Below are 26249 nucleotides of genomic sequence, written 5' to 3'. Positions count from 1 at the left end.
TATGCTTGTTGTGGACACAAAATGCTCTTACTGCCACACTAAAATGCACAGTTTAAACGTACAGAACAACAGACTAGACAGAATCAATTAAAACTGTCAGATCGAATTTTGCTGCTTCATTCTGTGTTTGAGCAGTCTGAGGTTGTGCCTCAGCCTTCGTTTATTGTTGCTGCAGCTTGCTCATGGACTCCCCTCGGTCCCAGAAGGAAATGTTACACATAATGTGCCTTGTTATTGATATCCCGTTGCTAAAGGAAGGGAAGAGAAGAAAGAGATCCAGAGGGTTTACAGGGCAAGCCAGCTGCAATAAAAAAAGGCTTCATTATCCACCTAAGTTTGGGAGTGATTAAGTTGAAAGACTAGTTATGGGTTAAAAAGTTACAGACTGAAGGATGGTTAGAATCTGAAACTGCCTCTTTATGAATTCGTGCACCCCCGCCCCATGTAATTTTGCAGTGAGGATGCAGAGGAGTGAGTGTATGTGGGTTTGTGTGTGTGTGTCTGCAAGTGGCTTTCTCATTCTATGCACTGTGTCTATGAAAAGAATTGCTCTACTTTGAGCCTCTTGCACATTCACATTCTTACACACACACACACACACACACACACACACACACACACACACACACACACACAGAGTCAAACACACACTCTGTTTCTGCTTCCTTACAAAGGCACTGCTCCAACAATCCCTGACTTGCAGGGCTGTGCTGGCGCCCGACCACCACGCCTCTGGGTCGACATCCTGCAGCAGCTCCAAGCTGCTCACATTCAGTCTGACACCCATGACGAAGACACAGACCACCAACACACCTGCTCAGAGCCGGTTTATATTTTGTTTACCGTGTGAGGAAGAAAAAAAAACATTCTTCGGCCCCCGAGCTGCCACAACACTCCACCTTCACCACCTCTCTGCCCTCAACCCTGACGGCCATCATCACCAGCTTCTTCCCAATTATAGAATTTCCCATAGATCCTCTGCCATCTGCTAGATTATAGATTTCCCTTTTCCTTTTGAGAGGGCAAGGCCCCTAAGGGAGGATCAGTGGTAAAAAGGGTGAAAGAGTGCCTGAGGCACAGCCATGGTTGTGGATGAGATTACATTTTCTATTTCTGTCTGCTAAAGGGTGCCTGCCGTGATGAATACAGAAGGTTGTTACCATTTAATATCAACTGGCTCCCCCGAAAACTCAAATTATACACAATCAATTGTGACAGAAGGGTACATGTGTGACAAATAACCTGCCACATTCTCTGCATCATTTCACTTCATCACCCATCAATTCAACCCAAACCCAGTGGCACATTTGAGAATCAATCATGTTATGAAAGTGAGTGATTCTGTGGAGAGGAGGTTTTAAAAAGCCTCCTTGCGTCGCTGTAGTTCCTGCATTTCTGCAGCCTTTGTGAGGGGACACAAAAATACTGTGTGAATTAAGTGCTATTATGCGGTCACTTGTGTCCTTGTGCTGAGTATTGTTTTAGCAAACTCACAGCTTCTCTGAAACACAATGACAGGGATACATCAACACAGCACCACTTCCTCCTTGCATGTCCTCCCCAAAACAATCACTCCCTGCTCTTTAAGTGAGGAAAATACCCAAGTACTAAGGCTATTGCTTGCTCCACCTGTGCATCGGCCTCACATAGGAAACTGCAGATCATGCGGTTGTCTTGTATTCTGGAGCAGAGACAATAGTCCAGACCCGTCTCCATGTCACTCAGGCCTACAGGCTCCACAGAAGTCCAGTTAGTAGATATGTGATTAATTATACATACATTGATAGAAACAACATTCATTATTCATGAGCTTCTCAATGTCAAAGCTATTTCCCTCCCTTTCAGCATGATGAAAAGATTTTAAATAATAGGCCCCCTCTGCAGACGCCTGCATTCCAGTGGAGTCTGCTGACGCTAAAGAGGCTTAAGTCAGAGCTGTTGTCTTACCAGGGAGTCGCTGCTCAGGCCCGACGTGTTCAGAACTGTTGGTGACTGTGTGGCTTCCTGGGTCGCTGTTTTTGTTTTGTCTTTGTCTTAAGGGGAACGGCTGCTGCTTTTAATCCTTTCAGATGGAGGTATAGTGTCCACTTTGAATGAATAGGGTGCAAAGCATCACCAGGCACATAAGGCTGGATAGGGTTTCATTTAACACCTGTTCAGCGCTCAGGTCTGCATGTGTTTTTTTTTTCTTCAGACTTATCCTATCTGCAAGACAGACAGAAAACCTGAGTATCTCTATGAGATTACGATTCATGGTTTTACATAGTAAAAAGGGGGGAGGGAGGAAAAAGACTTGATTATGTACGCTGTTTCCTAAAAGAAATCGGCTTACTTTTCTTTAAGCCTGTGGAGCCCAATCAAACTCAAATAGCAGGAACTTCCCCTTTAGGCAAGTCTTGAGGGATTTTCTTTAATTTGGATGTCAGACCGGAAAGTTTTCACACTCCTCTCATCCCCAAATCTGTTAATGTGTGTATGGTTCCACATGAGAGAGGTAGGTTTTTTCACACACTCTGGAAATGTTGAGTGTAACATCTAATCCAGGTAGATTTTGTGGTTTCTCGGGACCTCTGGGAGTAAGTTTTGCAAACATACTGTATGTTTATAGCAGTCATTTAATTTTTCTGCGTGAATTACTCGATAGCATTTTCCCTCTTGCATGTGCCCTATATTAGCCAGTGTTGAGGGGGAAGGGGTGCATGCTAAATTAGTGCACAAGGAATTCCCAAAGGTTTCTCCCATCTCCCCTGGGCTGGGCCTTAAAAATAAACATTCAGAAACACTGCAGATTATGTAAACACATAACTCTCTTAAATGCTGGCATGAGAGCAGTGACTGAATAAACAGCATTAGAGTCACTTTTGAAATCAGTAAACTTACAAATAATTTTTGATTAACCCAATGCACATGAGGACGACAGAAATGAGAGATCTGTGAATCTGTGAGGAGAGCTTATCAGCTTGCACTCTGCAACATGGTGGAGCACGGCTTGGTACATTTTCTCTTAGCAGCTTAAAGGTGGCTGCCAGTCACAGCGGCGCTGCTGTAGTCTCTCTGTCTCTCTCTCTCTCTCTCTCTCCCTCCCTCCCTCCCTCCCTCTTGCTTTTTTCTCTCGCTGACTGTGACAAGGCATCTTTCCAGACATTTTAGTTGGATGGAGATTTGCAGCAGCTCATTACAGACTGGGAGGCTCTGTGAGTGGATGCAGTCACTCGGAGATGGATTGAGTGGGTCTGTTTATTGACATGCCTTAATCTGACACTGGGTAAAGGGAATGAGTCACCGCCTCCAGACACACTACCACATCACAGCCACTCCAGCAAATAGGGAGGCAGCACCCAGGATACAAGTGGAACTTCATCAGTGCTCATTAATCCAACTACCCCAGGCCACTCGCTCAAACAAACCATGTTTACTCTGTGTGTTGGCTGGATGGAGGGGTGATGGAGCTTTTCAAAGGGCATGTGTGCAGGTGCTTAGATCCACAGCACACACACAAATGCTCATTCTGCCCCCCCCCCCCGCACAGACACACACATGCACAAAGACACACATACAGTATACAAACATGTAGTCCAGACTCCACCTCATCAAAAGTCCAACCAGCCTCCTTACCCACAACCCCCTAAACACAATATCTGTGCACACCAGCTGCTAAAACTCACTTTGTCTCGTGAATCAGAGCTGGTGCAAAAAACAGGGGTGGACGATGGGGCTTGATGCCAAAGTACGTATCATTGAAAGGGGCTTTTTATTAACCAGATGGGCACACAAAATCTTTTAGCTCCCATCACAACAAGGCTTCTCCTCTCAATGATGTGGCTATGGCGTTAGCTTTTTGGTCCAGTTTGCCAGTACTTCAATGGAAGCACATCTGGTGCTAATATTTGGGATGGTCTTTCAAGGCAGCTGTCAGTGGTGGGATTGACAGCAGAGTATTAGCTGTTTGCTCATGACCACTTCATCTGTAAATCCATCTTGTTAACAGGAGTGTGACAGGCTGCCATCAGGGCACAGGCGGAGCAAAACAACATGAAATGCTAAGTGTTCTGCTGTTTGTTTTCCATTATACTGCTCTTTAGTACATTGTCTGTGAGATGTGAAAATGTGAATCCTCTTTATTTAACATTTAACTGTAAATTTGGAAAAAAAAAAAAAATTCTACACTTCAGCGAAAACAAGAAATATGTGTGAAATGTGAAAGTCATTCACAAACAAAAATAAATCTCTCTTGAAGAACATGCATACACACAGGCAAAACAAGCAAAAGGGAATAAACACTATGTGAGTCAGAAAAGGAATAAAACAACACAAACACACACACACACATACAGTTGCAGTGGGACAGAGAGTCGGAGCGGGGCCTGCTGTCGCCTCCATCAGGGACAGCTTGGGAGCAGGGCCAGTGGAGAGGGGGCCAGATGCAGCGGGCTTGACCCATCCATTCATGAGGGAGGGGGGTGTTTCAGCTGCTGAAACACACAGGGATTAGCCACACTGACTTCATTTAATTTAATTTGTATTAGGGCCATCTTTGGGGGCAAACATCGTTTTTCACTGCGGGGGATATACGGGGTCATGGAAAACAGCAACAGACGGCGGAGCGCTGCGTCCTACCCCTGCAGTGGATCCACAGGGGAAGGCATGGCACTGTATTCTGAAACCTCAGACACACACACATACACACGCAAGCACACACTCAAGCACATATCTTGTTTCCCTCTAATTATGTCTATATTATGAAGCCAAATCTATCCAACTGAAATGCATCTCAGACTATGCATCCACCTTTCCACAGCTTAGTTTCTTGAAATAAAGACCTTGAATCCTTTTGTTCTGCCACCATAAACAACATGTAGTAATTTTCGGTGCTTATCAAAGCTCTGCTTGTGCGTCTGTGCTTGTGCGTCTGTGCTTGTGTGTGTGTGTGTGTGTGTGTGTGTGTGTTGCAGACATACACACTAAGCTGTTATCTACCAAGAACATATCTTAGGGGTGGATGTTTATCTGTGCTGATGCAGATTGGAGCAGTTCTCTTTGTCTCAGTGCAGTGGTACATAATATTATTTGTCTTTTGTTTTTTTCATCGTTTATTTCTCCTAGGCTGATATAGTTTGATATCCTATGGTGGAGAAATCTTTTTAGTTACCCCCGGGCATCTAATGTGCTTTTACTTGTAATCTGGGAATTTAATAAATGAAAAGGAGAGAAAAAAAATTTGCACACAATCGAATACAACCCTTTGTGTTACGTGGTGCATGACTTACACTGTTACGCAGAGGAGGAAAACAACTGCAGTGAGTGAGTGAGTACCCAACGTGCCTCCTCACAATTTACAATAGCTCTGTAGAAAAAAATATGGCAGCAATCAGCCATCAAGTCTGCTGTAGCCAAAGCCTGTGGTCATAGGAAAGCATCCTTTCTGTCTTGTGCAGGTGACAAACTCTGGGAGAAAGCTAATGTACCATTCACTGGGAAAAGTTGTTTTATTACAAACACATCCAAAAAATAAAGGGAAAAAAATGTGTGAGCTGCAACAGCATTGCTTTGTCTCTGCTAGACTGAGAGGACTGTACTGCTGGAGCCTGTTCAAGACTATCAGGCGCTCACTAGCAATCTTTTTTTTTTTTCCTCTCTCCCTCAGCCCATATCAAAAGATGTTACTGTGTAAAATGTCAAAGAAAAAAGAGGCAAGAGAAGTAATCTCCTTCTCCTTTTTGATCGCAAGTGGAATAATTGGAACCCTCTTAGGCTCATTACATGAGTTGCCCGCCAGCCAAAAGACGGCTCCAACTGCCCCTCTTCATTCATGTCCCAGCTTTGAAAAATATTGCTTCCTCTAGTAACAACTCTTTATGAGATGCAATGACTAGAGGTCCTGGTACCTACATTAACGGGTAATCCCACAATGCCTTTGAAAATATATCTTTCAACTGCCACTGTCAAACATCGATTCAGAGCAATGGGAAGGAAACAGCAACAATCTGGCCCTGTAATAATGTCATTATGCATAATGCACAGCACTTCTCACCCTCGCTCTTTTTTTGGCAATGCTGTTCCTCTCAATTACATAAGGTACTGCATACATGTTACAAGTTAATTTGGATTCCTATTACTAATGGCCTGCTCTTCATTGTTATTACGACTGTGCTTGTAATTATTGTGACTCTAATTACTATTACTGTATTACCCAAATTGCCCTTATTCTGGGTTTAGATCACCCGCACTGACGGTAGCTAAGACATGCCTATGAAGAATGGAACCAATGTCCCTTCAGATAAATCCAGTATAATTAGCTGTGTGCCTTACAGGGCCTGTGTGATGGTAATAATTAGAGCTACTGTAGCAAAGGTCATGCAAAACAATTTAGAGAGGATGCTGGCTGCATGGGTAATGGGGAGAGAGGGGGAGTGACAGGAGGAGAGGAGGGTTCAGATGAACGTGGAGACTCCTTTTCCATCTTACGGAGGTGGAAGGCGTATGGTTGTTACTTTGCGTCTGCTCTTGCTTCATTTTTTTTTTTTTTTTAACCAATGCTCTTGAAATAATAGAAATTGAAAACCAATTTTAATGGCAAGTAGACTCCCAGCTAACGTAGTTTAAATGGATCCATGATTAGATTTCAGGAAAGTGCTACAGGGTGCATCTGTGAACGGGTATCAGCTGAAATCGATTCCCTGCTTTTGAGGTGTGATAGCGGCCCAATCACCCTGTCGTTTCATCTGTTCGTTAGCTTGAATTTTAATGTATTTACACTTACCCTTAGTTATCATTATTAATCGTGTATGTATGAGAGAGAGAGAGAGAGAAAGACAGAGAGACAGAGAGCGAGAGATATGTTGCTCCACCCAAGTGCACAGGTTAATGAGCTGAGTCAAAAATGTTGACACCGAAGTAAACAAGTAGTCACACTGAGCTACTTCTATTTGTACACTCCTCCCATGTGGCTTTGGTCTCTCTGTAACTCCCAGAATGCTCCTAAGCTGGGAGCTCAGGGTTCACAGCCCGGATCCACCAGGAATTCGCCTGCTCCCTCACCTCGCCACCATCACACCCCGATGAGATAAGTAACAGCCTCACACTCAAATATAGCAACTCAAACAACACATATGCTTATGTGTGCTAGATTGGTCTCTATTCCCTCTTGCAACACTGATGCCCCCACCCCCAACCCCCCAACAACACTTCATTAGCAGCAAGTGATGCAAACAGTCAAGAAAGATACAGCTTTTCTATAACGCCTGTCTTTGTTTGTCAAAATCACCTGATCTGTTCTATGACTGCTCCACACAGAAAACCAATGTTCAGCATATTTTAGCTTATCAATTTATTTACAAATGAAGCACTTTACATTACTGTCCAAAAAAACTGTCCAAAAAAAGAGACTGAGCTTAGTTTATCTTAAAGACTTGAAACAGGTGGACACAAATAACCTGGCTCCATCAAAAGGTTAAAAAAAAAAATCTACCAGCGCCTCTAAAGGCCACTTCTCAACAAATTATATCTCATTCAGTTGTGGTCGTGTGGGACTGGGTGCTACGTCTTGGCAAAGAGCTGTGACTTCCTGGAGTCTTTGCAACTTCGCAGGGATTATTAGCAGAGCACCAAAAAAAAAAAAAAAAAAAAAAAATTAGCAGCGCACCACTGACACTAGAAAAGCTATTTTTATTTTGGGATAATAGTAAAAGTGGAATTAATGTTAAATATCAGAAAATAACACGTACTCAGATGATTTCTGATATTTCATTGGTCTTAAATCAACATTTTCTTGGGTGAAGGCGTCGTGGCAAACAGTTCATAAATGTCTGCGTAAAAGTGATTAAAGGCAACAAGTGCTGCATCATAAAGTGCTGCTGGACATCTGATTTAGCTGCTTTATTCAGTTAGATTCAACTTCCTGATGAAATTCACTGGGGTGGGAGCAGAGGCATATGCTAAGATCCATATGCCTTTGTGAGGGTTTAAAAACCGTAAATTGTGATTATCATTGATCCCAGTCGTCAGATGCCTAATCTCTATGACTCATATCCACACTGGCCACATTGGGTGACGATGAACGTCCTCCCCCACATCTGAAGTCCCAAACAAGTGTTGGGGGAAGCAGTGATAAGCAGGTCCTTATCCTTTTAAAGACACTCCCGTAATCCAACAGTGGTGGGAGGAGGGAGGGGGCTTCAGCTTTAAGGGACTTAGTCTGGATTATAGCTAGTCCTCCAAATTAAACCAAAAGTCAGCTTTCTGCAGTTGCTCATGCAAGCTGGCGACTGGCTTGTTACCAGCGCTGTTAACAAGGCGAACGATGGAGGTCTAAAATTAGAAAACGCTCTCGATCAGCCACTGGGCGAAAAAACGTAGGTAACACAGTAGCAAAACTCAACCTGTTCCCACCTAAAGTGGTTATTCAGCCCTTCTTGCTCTCCTCCTCTTTCATATCCCAGTTGACCTGCTATGACTACACTCAAAATGTCTTCTATGCTGTGTACCTGACTCTCGTTGCCAACCAGCTTAGCCACAGACAAGCTTCTCAGCCAGGGCAAGGCTGCTCTGTCCCCACTGATGCTGCTTCCCACAGCAAAACAAGGCCAAATCTGGGGCTTAGAGGCTAAAATGATCATTACTGGGTAGCAAACAAATGAAAAGTCAGGACACCACTCCCATGACTGTCCTCCCCAGTCGTTCCTGGTATTTTGTATGCTGTCCTATCACACACAAACAAAAAGGAGGCAGCCACAAATTAACATTTAGGATGGACAACATTTTGGCCTGATATGAAAACCAGAAACTAAGGGGAAAAAAGCTAAAACTGGATTCTCCTTTTATCTGGAATAAGTAATTTGTGCAAGGAAAATATACATTTGTGCAACAGTAAATTGAAGGAATGGGTCCAAATTCACTTAAATTTAATTAACGTCGTCGCTGACAGTTAGAAGTGCGTTAAAAGCGAAGCTGGAGCCAGGAGATGATTAACTTAGCTTGCCGTTAGGTCTTGAAACGAGGGGAAACATCTAGCCTGGATCTGTCCAAAGGTTGAAAAAAAATCAGCCTATCAGCACGCAACATGTAATATCCTGTGAGTTTCATTAAGTAAGTCATGAAGTAAGTCACTACTCCTGGCTAAGAAATCTTTATACTAAATGGACATATATCAGAGTGGTATCAATTTTTTCTCCCAGCAAGAAAGAAAATAACATTTTCAAATATGGTTTGAAATATTACCAACCAAAGTTACACTGTTTCAAGTAAGTTTGTTTCCCAAAAGTCATATTTTCTTCTTGTATTTTTATGATATTTATTAATATTCCTTTGATGGTGCACAGAAAAGCTTCTTAAGAAGTATTTTAACTAAACAGTGTGTTCATGTTCCCATGTGTGCCTGAATGTATGTGCATGTATTATATATGTCGACGTATGAAGAGTCCTTACAGCCTGCTTTGATGTTACAATTGCAGAACTAGATGAGAGCACTCAAATGCAGCTCCACAGTGACCCTCTTGCCACGCTCCCCAGCGGAGCAGTCAACCCCTGTTATTAAAGCACAGAGATTATAAGCAGTCTTCCCTTGAACAAGTACAGACACGCTGCCTTGCCTACTCACTAGCTCCCCACAAGACTGGACCGGGAACGGCTCTCAAATAGAGAACAGGTACAGGGGAGAAATCTTGAACTGAGGAGGTTACTGGGGAAAGTCGTGCACTCGGAGGAGTCTGACAGAGGCCAAGTGCTTTTCATTCATTAACTTGGCCGCCTGAGCTGTGGTATGTCAAACAGTGGACGTGAGGGGAAAGTCAAAACCGACGTCCCATTGTGCTCCACAGCCAGACACCGACTGAACCCTGAATATTGTTTTCTGATCCCATAAGAGAGCACAAAGAGGCGGGTGAAGTCGTTATCAATTCCCTTGCAAGGCAATCATAACTATTATCATTAGTAGTGTTTTCATCCTCCGTGCTCAGCCCAGAGTAGATATCTAATCTATTCCCTGGCACACATTCTTGTCTTTCCAACTTGACCTGGTATCACTCAAGCAAAGAAATGGTTTCCCGCCTCTCTGGAAACTAGATATGGGCGTAAATAATATGCCTGGGCCCTTTCTGAAAAGCCCTAATCCTGGGAAAACAAACCTGAGCGAAACAGGCCCACCTGAACTGCTTTCAGGAAAACTAGATAATCAAAATGCAAAACAGCCTTTGATAGAAAAATGAGCCGACTTCTAACAACAAATCCTCTACACCCAACATCAGCAAATTCTCCCCCCCGAACTTTTATTTGTATGTTGTGTTTGGGTTTTTAATGTAATCACACAGCATGCGGCGCTCCATCAGTGAGCTATTCTGATTTATGTCAGCCTGAATCAGACTGACTGCTTAGAGCTTTTCAGACATCATGAATGAGAAAAGGAGCCACACACTGAACACATTAGGGGTCCCACCATCTCCTAAGACAGGGGGACAATGGGTAGGGGAGCGAAGATAAAGGAGGGGGATAACAGGGGTGAAGGAGTGGTTGACGCTGATCGGGCAGAGAAAAAGGGGAGAACGGGAGAAAAGAAAGGAAGAGGCCCAAGACACTGGCCACACAGGGCAGAGGGAACGCGAGGGCTCTGAGAGCCCTATACTCGGTCATAGCCCATTAGGCTGGCTGGGTGAAAATGCTACAGCTCATTACATGCTCTGCCTCTGTTCTGTGGATGAACAATGCACAATTACGCTACCCTGCTGCTCCTGTAGCCCTACTGCTGCATGCCTCTGAGGCGGCCGATATTGCTACTATAGTGGCTTGCCTGCCAACAGCCTCTGTGCTCATCAAACATCCCATACATGCGCTCCCTAATGCAAATCCAGGTTTATCTTAGAAACAATAGCGCTGTATGAATTTGCTGAAATGAAAGGAGGGAAGGAACAGGAAAGGCTGCTCCACCACTGGCGCAAACAAAACAAAGGTATAATGCTGCATTTGTGTGTGTGATACAATGATGTTTGCTCCCTTTTGTCTGCTCTGCCTGCTTTAGATTCTTGTTCTCTGCACTTTAAAGAGGTAGACATGACAAAGGGGTAATTCCTTTGTTCCCAGCTGAATTAAGTTTCACTCCTTGTTACAATTACTGTAAAGCCAGGTACAGCGCCAACATACATATCCAAATATAATGACAATTAAAACAGTTAAGTGTAAGCAGATGCTACTGAAAGAAGCATGACGATATCTGCAATGCAGTGACTAACGAAGCTGAGGATTCATCTATCCACCAGCAAATTGGTTCACTTCAAATCTTCCTCCGTTCCACTCTACAATTATGCATGCAGAAGCTGACATTTAATCTGATGGGGGAAATGCTAACTAACATCCTCCTGCTCCCTCTTTGTTTTAGGCAAAAAACAGGACACTTGGAAAGGTCATTCTTCCCTGGTGTCAGAGCTGGCTGCTTGGAAAAGTTTCCATTCAGAGCGAGTATTGTTATGTTCGACAGAGTCCCTCCCCCATTTCCCTGTCACTCAAAAAGCACAGCATCAGCACTCAAGAGAAAACCCTGGGAACTCTCTTAACAATGTGGCAACAAGTCTGGTAACCCGCGGTTCAACTCAGACAGGACAAAAAAATTCAAGCCTGATATCCGTGAATTTTAAATAATACTTTTTCTCTCTGCACATTTGGATGAAATTCGTTATTGGCAGACTTAAATAAATGTCATTACTAGAAAGTTGTAATAACTTTTTTTGTCACTTTGTTTACTTGGTGAAAACATTTTGATTTTATTGTTCCACAACAGATCTCAAAAGAAAAAACTTAATTTCCCCAAAGACTGACTGCAAGTCCCTGGTTATTGTTATCTGCAAGGACGACAAACATATATTGAAGGTTTTCTTACACTGCATGTCAATACTCATTGTACAATAAGTGAGAAAGGCAGTGGTGGGAAGTTGCCTCTTAGCATACACTGGATACATTGCAAACAGTATTATGAGACTTCGCTCCTGGCCATAACAAATCTTAGGGTTTGTGTTTTAAATATGTACGCTGACCTTTTCTATCCTATCTAACTACAGGCATTTTCCACTATAGGCAGCAAAATCTGCATTAATGAGAGATGAGGTTATTTTTTTATTCTCCTGGAGCTTTCCCTTGTCATAAGTTTTAAGACTTGTTCAGTTTTGTTTGTTTCCCTTTAACACCACATTACTTTTGCTTTACACTAAAGACTGCGGGGGTGTGACACACAAACTTTGTTAGAAAATGTACGAAAGGCCGGCTATGATCGCTTCCTAACATCTTCATAAATCCATTTTCTTGATGGTAAATTTCCATGCGTTAACTTCCTCTTGGTTTGGACTCGACAGTCCAAGGATTTCCATGAAAGAAAACACAATGTGGCATATTTGTGTCAGAGAGTTTAATTTGAGAAATAAATTTAAAAAAAAAGACAACGCCACAGGAAACTCATTTAAATGGGTAATTACGTCCTTGCAGCATTGCTCGCAGGGCTTAACAAGGTGCGTAATGATGTCCTCTTCCCCGGCGATAAACATCATCACTATGTCCATTTCCTTCACTCCATTTAGCCTTCTCTCATTTACGCGTGGACCCATCAACCTATGAGCCAAACGCCATTATACCCCTTTTTTTGCATTTAGGTAAATGTCCAGTAAAAATCTTTTAACATAAATTGTGGGACTACTAATGCCATTATGTGACTATTCTTGGCTCCACATAAAAAAAACCTCTTCCTTGACATGTAATAGGTTTAGAAGAGAGTTCATTCTTTCCACATGATCAAGCTTTTAAAGTAATTTAAAATATATTTTCCCTTTTCAGTACTGTCATCTCGAACCAGGTAAAATTATCTCAAAAGATGAATGGTTAAGCAGATTAGTACAATATGATTTGGCTTTTTTTACTTTGATGTAATTGTGTGTTTGTGTGTGTCCACTGATGCACAGAACAGCTTAAAAATGTCTGTTCGCTGATGTTCTCAAGATATTCGGCCATTTGACAGTTTCCTCCTGCACTATAGGGATTTTAAGGAAATAAGAGTTGGTGTGAAACTCGGACTGCTCTTCTTGAACCAACAATAGAAAAGTGATATTATTGCTTTCCATAGAGGTTGATATGGTTTGTGCAATAAAGTCTTTTGCTCATCCTAACACCACATTTTACAGAGAAAAATAACATGTTCAGGCGGCGGCAATAGAGGTTGTGGAAAATCATTGGTATTCTATAAATAGATCTCTCTCCCCTCTGCTCTCACTCTGTCTCTCTCCGTCTTTCTCGGCCTTGCTGTTTCTCCACGGTATTACTTCCTCTGTACGCTGCGCCCCAGTCACATGTGGTTAAGGACATATACGGTGACATGTGTACATCAGACGGCGTCACTCATGTGTTTTGACTCTTAAGCTCTTTTGGCTGGGTGCTCTGATCCCAACGAGAGGGTGCTAACCCCGCGGGCCTGGGTGCTTGTGACTGGCTGCCTGCGGTTGTTATGTCATTTCATTGTACCTCTGCAACATCGAGAATGACGTGCTGGGGTGTTGCGGGTTGGGGTCAAGGCTATAAAAACCCAACCAAGTGTAAAACTAGCACTGGTTGTGTATGGAGTGAAAACCATCTTGTTGAGTAATGTCAGTAAATCATCCCACAGCTTCACCCGTTTCATGGTGTTAAACACGATGGGAGGAGCCAGTGGAGGAATGTAATAAGAAGGCAGTGGGTACATCACTGTCACACTGTTAATTTATTTCTGACATACAAGGCTTTATTTCACCTTATAAACACTGACACTTGAAAAGCTGAGCCTCTGCCTTACAAATAACCTCTCTTAATAATTAACAGGTTCATCTGCCACTCAATCAGTGCGCATCTGAAGCTTTGGGAGATGAAACAACTCTTTCTCAAATCCTTTGAAAGAAGGAGACTTTAAAGAATGCAACATAAACCTTCCACTCCAACATATCAAAAATATATATATAAAAAACACAGACTTTTAAGATCAAGCAGTTACATATCAGTTCCATAATATCTGTATATCTGTCATTGTTTCTTTCTCACTGTGATTAGTCACTGACAAACTGCTGAAGAGGTTCTCTAAGACACTGGCTGCAGGTGTAGCTGTTTGCAGTGTATGAATTCAGAATGATTGAATAGAATATTCAATCATTAATTTTTTCAAATTAATGATTGAATAGAATATTCAATCATTAATTTGAAAAAAACCCCAACATATTTATATCTTTTTTTTAATCCATATGGAAAAGATCTTATTTCCTGGATGTAAATAGGGACTGCTATATAATCTTAGATCATTGATGACTTTCACTATAATTCTAGCGTTCATCCTGTTTAACTGTAATGTCTCCAGTGATGGGGATATTTTTCAATTAGTTTTGCTGAAAATTTCAGCCTCTCTTCTATTCACTTCCAAACAGCACTGAAAACTGTGAATGGAAAGCTGACAGATACAGCAAACCGAAGATCAGGCAATGAACTTTTACATTTTGAAAGAGGTTCTAGTCAGAGTCATTCAGCAACAATGTGAGAGCTGAGACGAGACAAGAGACGAGAGCTTTACTTCCGCTTTCTGCTTCTCTGCTTCCCATCTTGTCCTCTCCCAAATACACTTTCAACCAGTGGTTGATGTCTTTGTTATCTGTCAGTCACAGCCTGTTCAGGTAAACAAACAGCTAAATGATTCTAACAGATGCAGTCTGTAAACATAAACTAAAAATAAAGCTTGAATTCTCACTGAGAATCTGCACCATTGTGTGGACTGAAATGTTAAAAAGCTGCAAAAATGATGGCAAAATATGAATTATTTCACATACTGTAAAACTGCCTGCACTGAGGAGAAACAGTTACAAACTGCGGTGAATATGTAAAAAAATCATCGACACTGAAGACTGTTAAGGAAATATTATTGGAAACATTTAGAGATAAATGTATCTTAAACACTAGGGAATGATGACAATATCATGACAACATTAAGAATAGTTTAAATGCAGAATCACAACAATGTTTGATTATCAAAAACGCTGGATGATGCCTCTCATTTCTCCTTCGCTGAGATTTCTGAGTTGGTCGTAATGATGTAAATGATAATGTCACAGCCCATATTTCAAATAAATGTGACGCTCTATAAGAAATATTGTGTGTGCGTGTGTATTCATGAGTACGTGTGTGGGGGGAGATTGGCAGTTTCAACAGATGTGTTGTGTGCGCTGACAGCATGACATCTACTTTGCATGCTCAATATGACACGTTTGAATGCTCCCATGCATATTGTCCTGATGTGAAGTGATAGCGAGGGATGGGGAGCCTCGCTGGAACCACTCCCTGTTGTCTCTCCTACATCAATATCAAGACGTCTTCCTTACTAACAGGGAAAAACAGCAAGACTGGAGCACTGAAACACCTTGTCAGTTGTTTTGTTTCAATTTTCCTTTTCTCATTTAAGGTGCTTTGATTGACTGTGAGAGCCGAGCAAACAAACACAAAATGTACATGTGAACCTGCCACTGTGGCGTACACCACAATACAGTATCACAGAGACCTGCTGTATGCAGCTCCAGCATCTTTAAGGAAACAGTGCAGAGAGAATCTGGAGGGCGGTTGCATCAATTATCAATTAACGTGATGAAGCGCACTCTCCACCGCATACTGAAGGTTTTACACCATGTTTTGCACCCGCCGTATCTCTAATTCATTTACCACCTTCTTCTGATTCATTTATCACCTTTTTCTGATTCATTTATCACCAGTGTAAGAGAAAAAGATTAATCAATAAAGTAAGATAACTTTTTTTTTTTTTTTGCTATGCTCATTATCTGGAATCACAGGTGTGAGAAGCCTTAGTACATTACAAATTCAAAAACACATTCTAGCCAAAGGCCATTCCTTTACTGTATAATTGTTTCCCCCACCAAGTGATTCACTATAATTAAGCCATGGAAGACAGCTCTATTCTCCTGTGAGCGTTCATATTAGTGCTACCACAGGCAGGTCTAACAAACATCTCACAGCTGATGCTTTTCAAAACAATGGACAGCCATGTTCAGGGAGGTATATGCTGCTACACATTCTCACATGGGAGAATACAATATACACAATACAATTGGAGGTATGAGGCCTTTGGGGAGGCCTGTCACTGTTATCTTGGCCATGTCTGCGGTGTGTTTGAGTGCGTACGTGTGTGTGTGCGCCGGCGTGCTTTGTCAGAAGCAGGAAAAGCTGGACTCCAGCTGCTCCGACACAAGCAGGATGCTCGCTGCCCCACATGAGCGAACAATGGAGAAGAACTTTGCATCGATCAAAAACATAAATTACAAAGAGACACAAACCCATATTCTCTTTCCCTCCATTAGCAAACCAAATCTGACCTCGTATCCACATTCTGATGGCTATGATAATTTGAAACTACATGTTTGGAAAATAAACAAGCGCACAGACATCATTGTGCCCTGGTGTAAAAACAAAAAGCTCTGCCGCTGAGGATAAATGAATCATGGATAATTATGAGGTTGCCCTCAGGATGAAAACAATTTTTTGGGACAAAGCAGCTTCAGTAATCACAACAGTGCAGCCACTCGTGTGTCCTAGCCAGTCAATAGGATATGGGTAGAGGACTTGTGGAGTCAAGTGGTTTCAAGCCCAAGCTTGCTCATTGTAACAAAGCAATTATCAGTCATTTCACTGCTGTTTGTTTGTGCTATAAATGGTATTGTAATTATACTGAAAACATTTTTCATTTAAGAGAAACATTTAAACATACTGTAGAGCTTCTGTCTCTTGCAAATGTCACAACAGGGAGGAAAGAAAACAATGACAACTGTCGTTGCACTGGGGTTACTATGTTGGCCGGTAACGTGTGCTCTCGCTACCGCTAGTCCTCACTTACTTTCTCAATCCATCTCACACACACACACACACACACACACACACACACACACACACACACACACACACACACACACACACACACTCTCTCTCTCTTTTCTTAGTCCAGGGAAAATATGCAGAGGCCGGGTCAAAGAGATGTTTGTCAACATCATGTGTAAGGCGGAGAGCGGTGGAAGCTGCATGCTAAACAGGCCCAGCCTCTATCAAACCAATCAACTGCCTCAAAGAAAATGAGAAAACGTAGTCGGGGCTCAGACACCTGGCACTAAGACTCACTCACCCTTGCTCGCTTCTTCCCTTCTTATCTCTCTATCTGCCCTCACACAGCTCTATCAAGATAACTCCGAGCTTTGCATATGGAATCATCAAAATCAATCTCCGGCCCTATTTGTCTCCCTCTCCACTTTTTCATTAGCTGAAACAAATAAAGGCTCTCCTAATCCTGCGGCAAATGTGCTTTTATTGGATGGTTAAGCCGCAGCGACAGGATACTGCTGGAGCTTTTTACAGAGGAGGTTGATTTCCCTTTGAAGCCAGAACCACATGTTTTTGGCTGAGGAAAGGGTGGTGGTGACCTGCATAGCACTACCTACCAGCAAATGCAATCAGAGCATACGGGTCACCGCATGAACCTGCTGAATCCCCCACCTCTGCCTCCACTGACCGGATAATGCCACAGGACAATCCCCTACAACATTCCTCATTCTTTCCACCTGTGTTTTTCGCACACACGCTCAGTCGGAACCGGCTCAGACAGGCCCAGTAAATCAGCATGCCTGTAAGTAGGTCTCATTGACCCCTCAGGATCCATCGGTGCCTGGATCTCTCTGGATCATCCAGTCAATACATCAATATCCATCTTGTGTTTCTTGTTTTAAGACCCCTACTCCCAACCCCGCGCCCCCACCTCCTCCTCACTGAATGTCAAACGGAGATTGGAGTCATCAATTACAAGTGCGTGTGTATGTGAGTGTACGTGGAGCTGGAGCTCATTTGCTGCTGTCTATAGGAGTGAGCGTGGTGCACGTTCTTGTACAAACACACATGCTGATGCACATTTTCTTTCTCTCACACACACACGCAAACATAAATGTCCCTTTCTCCCATGGGATCAAGGAGAAGTGGGTCATGAAGAGAGGGGGAGGGAGGCTGCCCAAAGAATCCAATAGACCAGTTCATACATACAAAAATCTATAAACTAAAGATCACTTGGTCGGCACACACTCTGTCAGCTTGAATGGTCTTTCAAGTCAGAACTTCGCCGCTGTGCTCGAGCCATGCATGGTATGTCAGGGTAATTCAATGGCTGGCTGTGCAGAGCGGCCATGCGGTAACAGAGCAGCCAAATGGACGACACACAGATAAAGCATTTAAGCAATGATTATTCTTTCTGCTAGCACCTGAAATGACGTGTGGTGGAGCTGATTAGTTGGGTCAATACACCAAGCAGGTGCTCAAACTCCTCTTCCTTTTTGCAATAGCTCAGCACATACAAATACAGAAAAAAAAGGGGAAAAAAAGTAAACAAGAGGCGTAGGAGAGGCCAAATAATCCACTTTGTCAGACCTCCAAATTCTGCTTGGCAAAGCTCTCAGTCACAGGTCAGCTTCAGTGTCTCGGCACCTTGAAATGCCTCAGTTTGACTGGCATAACGTCACAAGTGCCACTTCAGATAGTTCAGCCTTCCATCAGTAACAGACAGACATTTCACCATCTGACACTGTAATCTGTGGTATGATTGAATGCTAAATATCACTTTTATACATGTTGAAAGGTGGTGAATAACATCTCTGCAACTCATTCTTAGGATGCAGCACCACCAAGGAGACCTATTAGTAATAATTCATGATAAAAGAAATCTAACAACCCTGGCTTCTTCTTCTCTGCTGATGAAATCTTGTGTTTAGTCATATGAATCAATTTTAAAACCAACCACCCCCTTTCTTCTACCCCTAACACCCAAAGCTGCCCAGCCAAGGATTTAGAACAGAGCACAGCGGATTGTATCTCACCTCTGGCAGTGGCATGCCGTTGATGATGAGGTCTGGCTGTTGGTGGCCCTGCCCAGTGAATGGGTGCTGATAGCCATGGTTGGGAGCTGCATTGCGTGAGTTCTGGTTCTCCACGTTGAGGAAGGTGCTCTCGGAGCGCCTGCAACCCAGCGGCAGGCTCTGCTGATGGTAGTCGAAGTAGTTGAGCGAGGAGGTGAGAGACGAGCAACTCACCACATTCATCTTGTCTGTCTCCTCGACGTCTCGGGGCACCAGGCGGATGTCGTTCTTGCTCAGCTTCTTCTTCTTGCTGGACTTCTTCTGGTTGCCATATGAGTACTCCGCCACCCTGCGCAAGTAGAAGAAACTGAACAGACTCAATAAAGCAGTGTTCTGCCTTCCCCTCCCATGTCCACACGGTCAAAAAGCACGCCCGCCATGCCAGCTAGGGTGCTGTTTGACCATGGGTGCCAGACAAAGGCGCACTGCCCGTGTCCAGGGTGGAACAGCACATTTAGGTAATTCCTCACTCCCGGCTTGTAATGGAGCCGTCATCCCTTGTTTGTTTGCATTTGCATGCTCAAAAAACGACATGTCACAAACAGGCAGATAAGATGCAAACATGCCAACACCACAAAAGCAAAGCAAATGGACACACTGACACTCAGCAGCACCACCGGTATATGCAACCACATTCAAAGCACACAACCCACACTAATTCCATTTTTTCTGTCATTATCAAGCAAGCCCACTAGCAAAGCAGAGTGCAAGAGAACTGCAGATTCAAATTCATTTAGCTGCTCTCACTGGCTGCTGCAAACTTGAACTGAATATTTTGACTTTAATAAGAGAAAATGAGCAACACAGCCATGTTTTATCAAAGGATCCTCAGAGTGGGGAAAATATCCATTCTTCGCACAGCCTTGCAGTTTTCCACGGGAGAGCAGATGCTATGTGCTCTATAGTGATGACTACAAACTTCACTAGACATATTCCATATAATTTGTGATGTTTTTTACTGTCTGCATTACTTCAAACTCTGTAAGAGGCCATTTTTAACCTTAGGGCATACAGCATATGGTTTATTTCCCGGTAAAGCTCCCAACAAATCTATAGTTACCCATGAAATTGCAATATCTGGAATGTCTCTGTTCTTCTCTCTTGTCTTGTCTGAAACGTCTCTGCTATACCAGCCCCCACTGGCCTCTGTTCCCCACTAAAATGCAGCTCTAATCCTCTGTCGCTTCTAAAATCACACTGGCTAAGAAGCACCATTGTAGTTTGTCTTTTTCATTTTTCTTTTAGATTGCATCTTGAAAACAGCTCCCGCCCCCATTCTGCTCCCCCTTGATTCAGAGGGAAAGAAAATGGGCAGCTGCAAGGGTAGAAAATACTTCATTTCTTTTTCATTTATCATTTTAACATGTTGTCTCTCTACTCTGTGCCCAAATTGAAATCTGGGAGGGGATATCTTCAGAGTCAGACAGACTGACAGAGGACAAGCAATAAATTGGAGATAACTGCTCCTCATATTTGAGGTGGCGACTGAGAAGCTGAACACATCAGTGCTGATTAAAGCACCCAGCAGGGAGAGTGGCTCACATGAGGAGAGTAAAGCACTGAGAGCAGGTTTGAATTTTCAATTTGTTGTTGTCTGTGAGTCTTTTTCTCTGAACAAAATGTATCACTAACACTAAAAATATGATACTGCATAAAGTAGTTGTGCAAGCTTCTGAGCACAGTGCTTTCCCTCTGTTTCGAATCAGTCTTGAATAACAACACATTTAATGTAGTTTCAGTATGTATATGCTGAGAGGAGATGTGAGTTCCCACTGTTACCAATCTAAAGGTAGGATCACACATGAAACTGGAGGACTTGTGCATTGTGGCAGGATTTTCCTAAGAGCTGCTAAAAAGAGAAGCAGAATTCATTTCAATATTCAAGCTCTGTAATTAACAAATTGTTGAAAAGCATGTAAATAATTAACAAACCAACAGCAACGTTGTGGGATTTTTAGAATATTTTTTCACGACTACATGTTTGAAATTTAACTTCAAATCAACAAAATTATGTTTGTAGCAAAATATGATTATAGCTTCAGGTTAAATTCTCAAATCCAATCTATATGTAAATTTATAGTGGTAATGTGGCACAGGAAAATCAAAGCCAGAGCTGATGTTCAGACTGATGAACAAAACACAGTGTTCAGTATGCAAGGTCCGGAAAATAATAATCTGCTCCTTTCCAGGAAAATGGTTAAATAGGTTAATGTCTACATGTGACTTATGTGATTTTATGAAACAAAATAACCGCAATAAATTATTTCAAATTATTACTATTATTTCATTTGATTTTATTGTGGTTGCTGCTGATATTCTTCGGCAGAAAGAAAACAAGAGGTAAATCTGAATGATCCTGAAGGATAAACACACTAGATTAAAGCTGATAACAGCCAATCAGCCATGGTGGACGTTAAATAATAAATGTCTGGGACTGCTATTGAACCAGTGGGACGTTAATTGTCCGGCAACACACCCGCAAATTGAACATGACAGTTGAATCGTCATATTTATGAGTCAATTGGTTACAATGGAAGGATTAAAACAATCAATCACGTTTCCCTAACACGGAACAGTGGGCCTCAGCAGAATGTGTCTGATTTAAAGCAGTCGGGTTTATTTAGCTCTGCCTCTGAAAAAAAAAATCTGCAGTCCTCACAGTCGGGCCTCTACATGCTGCATGACAAAAGCAATGCACTGACAACTCGCAGTCTCAGGCTCGATGACGGTCACACGCACAGGCTACCCCCCACCCCCCACCCCACTGTCTTGCTCTCTCTCTCTCTCTCTCTCTCTCACAAACACATACACACAATCACACATGAGGCTTGTTCAGTACCTGCAGTTGTACGTCCGGATCTCCTTATTATCCCTCTTGCACTTCACCGCCACGAAAATCATGGTGACAAACAGGATAGCAGCGATAGAGCCCAGGGCGATGATGAAGATGAGGGACAGGTTGACAGGTCCAATAGGCTCCTGTGCGTTCAGGTCTGGTGAGAGGTACACCACGATGTAGGCCGAGGCGGAGAGGGAGGGCTTGCCGTGGTCCCTCGCCACCACTGTGATCTCGTAGGTGGACTTGGCGTTCTCTCCAAACATCTTGGTGGAGCGCACCTCTCCGTTCACCTGGTCGATTTCAAATATAGCCCTGTCCCCCTCTGAGATGGTGTAGGTCAGCCGCCCGTTCTCCCCCTCATCATAGTCGTCTGCTTTCACCTGGGTCACCAGGTAACCCACCCCAGCGTTTCTCGGGATGGACACCTCCGCCGTGCCATTAACCAGAGGAGGGTTTGTCATGACAGGTGTGTTGTCATTCACATCCAACACCACAATACGCACCGTGGCATTACTCGACAGAGAGGGATTACCATTGTCTCTGGCTAAAACTTTGAAATCAAAGGTCCTGGTGTATTCATGGTCGAATGATCTCATGGAGTAAATGCGGCCAGATGGGTTTATGCTGACATATGTGTTTACATCCATGTGCTTAATCTCACCAGGGACTATAGAGTATGAAACTGTGCCATTCATCCCCAGGTCCGGGTCTTCCGCTGACACTGCTAGCAGACACGAACCAGGGAGGTTGTTTTCCATCACCATCTCTTGATAGTGTGGCTTGAGGAAGTGGGGAGGGTTGTCATTTTCATCTGTGACTTTGACTACCAGAGATTTTGTGGCGCGTAAAGGAGGGATGCCGCTGTCCTCCGCCTGGATGGTCAGGTTGTATGTGTCCTTTTGCTCTCTGTCCAGCCTGCCATCCACCAGTATGGTGGAGAAGCTTTCATATTCTTGCAGTCTGAACGGAACATTGCCCTGCAGCCTGCACTGCACTTTTCCATTTGCCCCAGAATCCTTATCTGACACCCTCACTAGCGCAATGACATATCCACGCTGCGCGTTTTCACTAACTTCCACCATCTCCGTGTTGAGTGAGAGCAAACTGATGACAGGTGGGTTATCGTTCGTATCCATCACATTCACTGTGACTTTGCAGTGAGCTGGGATGGAGTTGGGACCTAGATCTTTGGCCTGGACGTCGATCTCGTAGATTTGCGATGTTTCATAATCCAAAACACCGTTGACAGTGATGATCCCGGTTCTGGGGTCAATTTTAAACGCATCCCTCGTTTTCTCGGTGACGTAACTGTTGAACGAGTACACAACCTCCCCATTAGTGCCCTCGTCAGGATCCGTTGCATTCAAGTCTATGACTAATGTATTGATGGGGGAATTCTCCATCACATTCACTGTATACACGGGCTCATCAAAAACAGGGTTGTTGTCATTAGAATCAATTACCTTGATATTTAACTGGACCGCGCCTATCTTTGGAGGGTCTCCTCCATCTTCAGCGCTGATTTCGTATGTATAGTGGGACTGTGTCTCCCTGTCTAACGATTTCTGTACAACAAGCTCAGCAATCTTGGACCCATCCCCTCTGGTCTTAATTTCTAGCCCGAACAGCTCATTTGGGGTGATGGAATATGATTGAACTCCAAAGATCCCCGAGTCCGGATCGCTTGCCCCCTCTAGGGGAAACCTGGTACCAGGGGAGGCGTTCTCAGAAATTTCAATGTCAATGTGGCTCGTTGGGAATCTGGGTGCGTTATCGTTCAAATCCTCAATTTCAACTTTGATGACACAGATCTCCATAGAGTTTGACATCACTTCTAGGGAGATAATACACTTTGGGTTCTGTCGACAAACTACATCCCGGTCTATTTTCATTTGGGTTGTAAGGATTCCGGCTGGACTGAGTTCCACCCATCGTGGTTCTGAATTGGAAATAACCCGTAAGTACGGGGGCTGCGGTGCAATCTGAAATCCTTGCTTTAGTGCGTCCTTTGTCACGTTTCCAATCACTGACCCGGGCTTCATTTCCTCGTTTATTCCATACTTTAGGTTGATAACAGCCTCAGCCCCGACCCAAAATAAGAGGAACACAGCAATTAATTGTATTAATTCCATCTCCTTAGTTTGCATTATACCTGTTGAGTTTTTCTCTGTCTAATAAAAAATCTTGATAATTACGCACAAGACTGCATGTCAGAGAAAAGAGCAAAAATGTTCCAAATGACTCATCTCACTGAAATGTCCAGAAAAGTGACGAATGGCTCTTGTGTATGCAAATTATATCATGATCTGAGAGCTATAGCCTAATTCTAACAAGTGCCTGAGCCTATTTCACTCTTCTCAGGCAGAGCACATCCTCCGGTCTACTGCAGCGGGAGAAACATTGGGGACGACAGACCTGTGAAAACATGCTGAATCTTCTCACAACAGTCATTTAGCCGTGTAAATCCGTGCAGCTCTCATCAAGCGGCAAACTGCTCTGACACATGACTCGTATGATGAACTGTGGGGCTGAAACGAGGAAAAAATGCTCGAACTGCATAGACACAAAATGACAATTCCTGCGAGCAAGTCCACACAAAAAAAATTCAATCTTCCCTGCAAGTAATGGGCTTCAAAAGTCCGTGTTAAATTCTCCGCCTTGATGCCTGCAAATATTTAAGTCGCATTTTGGATACACATCTTTGCTCTGTGTGATAGCCTATATTACAAGCAGTGAGAGAATGTCCTCTTCGGACGGCAGCTATTGGCTTTCAAACTGCACATCTGATGGAAAAAAAATCTAAAAGGATCTGCAGTCACAAAATTATTCAACAGCTTAAGTCCGGATATCTCTGCCTATAGAACAGGGGTGCAAATGCAGGAATGTCTCATCACATCACTGAAGTCCCGATTACCTTTTTATTTCCAGCAGATTTGGTCTTTCATCCCCTATGCAAGTCTTGAAGCTTTTACTTACTAATTAATTTCCTCGTATCTCACTTGGAAAAAGGCTGCACATATCCCGGCAATTAGTCCATGCAACACACACACACAAAAATCACAAAAAAAAAAAAATCCGTTGAAAATGTAGCCAAAAGCCGGTGGGAGGAAACGATGCAGGAGCCTACTGTATGTACAAAATGCATTTCATGTTGGGCTGCAGCAAAGTAGCAGCACAGTCGCCTAAATCCAGCCTGGTGGAGGCAGAAAAAAGAAATCACCACTCGTTGCCAGTAGGTTGTCTAGTTGAGTCCAACAAGCGCTCCTCTCGCCTCGCTGGTGCACACTGGCGGCCGCGCAGCTCCGAGCCCGGCGCTCAGTCTCAGGACCCGCAATCCCCTCAGCCAATCAGGGGTTACACAGGAGGGCCGGGAGCTGCTGGTGGGTGGGGCAAAGTACAGCAATGAAACACGGCCAACTACCTGTTCTCCTGCAGATGGACGACTCAACGGGCAATTACAGCCTACAAGTTGAAACACGAAGCTGTGTATTTGATGATCGTTAGAGCCGCGGTTCTAAACTCGGGGTCTGGGGACCCGGGGGGGTCTTTGAGACAGTTCCCATCGGTGCCACAGAAACAAGAGTGACAGACTAATTTCCCCCAGCAGAGGCAGAGGAGAGATGCTAAGGATAACTTTTCACCGATGTGTCCTTGTTTTCTCTTCTGCTGCAATGGCCAATTACATGTAACAAGTCATATTTTACAACACGCTTTCCCTCAGTGGGGAGGCTGAGAGCGGCCTGCGGGCCTGGATGGACCTGTTTGACCCTCGGAGACATGTCACAGTTTGGAGCAGACAGCATCACTGCACAAGCACATAGCATTTCCTGCATATTTTCAAGCCCAGTGTAGGTCTGTTGGTCTATACAGTTGTTGCAACTGTTCGCGTTGTGTTACATCATTTCTACCCTAACGTGGACGTTTGAACGTGGGCAACACACACTAGAGGTGATGGCTCCCATGTAGCAAAGCATGCTGGGAGGAAATCTTGCCATAGGTAAAATCAATACATCAAAACCCGCGGTTTTTCTTGGCTGTCACAAAAATAAAAATCCCATTTCCGGCTAAACATTGCCCTGGAGCACTGTAAACAATCACACCAAACACACTGGGACACGGAGGAAATGTCAGGACTGCATGTTGCTGAGTAGAATAATTGATTTCAGCTCATTTAAGGTCATTAACAATAGTCTGTCTCATATCTGAAGGACTGAATCTAAATTCTGTACTTTTGCATGAACACACCCGAGTGTGTTTAATAATAATTAGTTTCATCCAACGAGAATTAATAAGCTGCCTTCAATGTTAAGAGATCGTTATTGTTTGTCAGCTGCAGAGTCCATATCTATAAAGGCTAATAATGAGGTGGGTGGACTATGACCTCCAGTCTGTCGCTGATCATCATAAGAAAAGGAACAACAATTCAATTATTAGCTATTATTCAGTGCGTCCCTTCTCCCTTATCTCCATGTAATTCA

At 43.4% G+C, this 26249-nt stretch overlaps 1 protein-coding gene across 2 annotated transcripts in view; it reads right to left on the bottom strand.

The window, feature by feature from the left end:
- pcdh19 (protocadherin 19) overlaps positions 1-25879 on the bottom strand; it is a 54653-nt gene extending 28774 nt beyond the window's left edge. The window contains exons 1-2 of one of the 2 annotated variants that reach the window (XM_071457958.1): positions 21772-25879; positions 18894-19239 (exon numbers count right to left, since the gene is read on the bottom strand). In XM_071457958.1, coding sequence (XP_071314059.1) covers positions 18894-19239; positions 21772-23918 — 2493 coding nt within the window. In that variant the 5' untranslated portion in view covers positions 23919-25879. The remainder of the gene's footprint in view (positions 1-18893; positions 19240-21771) is intronic. The other variant, XM_071457959.1, reaches the window with a different exon arrangement.
- Positions 25880-26249: the final 370 nt, after the last annotated feature.

This window comes from Trachinotus anak, unplaced genomic scaffold, assembly GCF_046630095.1.
Source record: "Trachinotus anak isolate AG129_WGS33_773 ecotype Australia unplaced genomic scaffold, CSIRO_AGI_Tana_v1 ptg000021l, whole genome shotgun sequence".
NCBI classification, from domain to species: Eukaryota; Metazoa; Chordata; class Actinopteri; order Carangiformes; family Carangidae; genus Trachinotus; species Trachinotus anak.
Note: the sequence above shows the minus strand (reverse complement) of the source record. Positions and strands in the feature narration are given on the sequence as shown.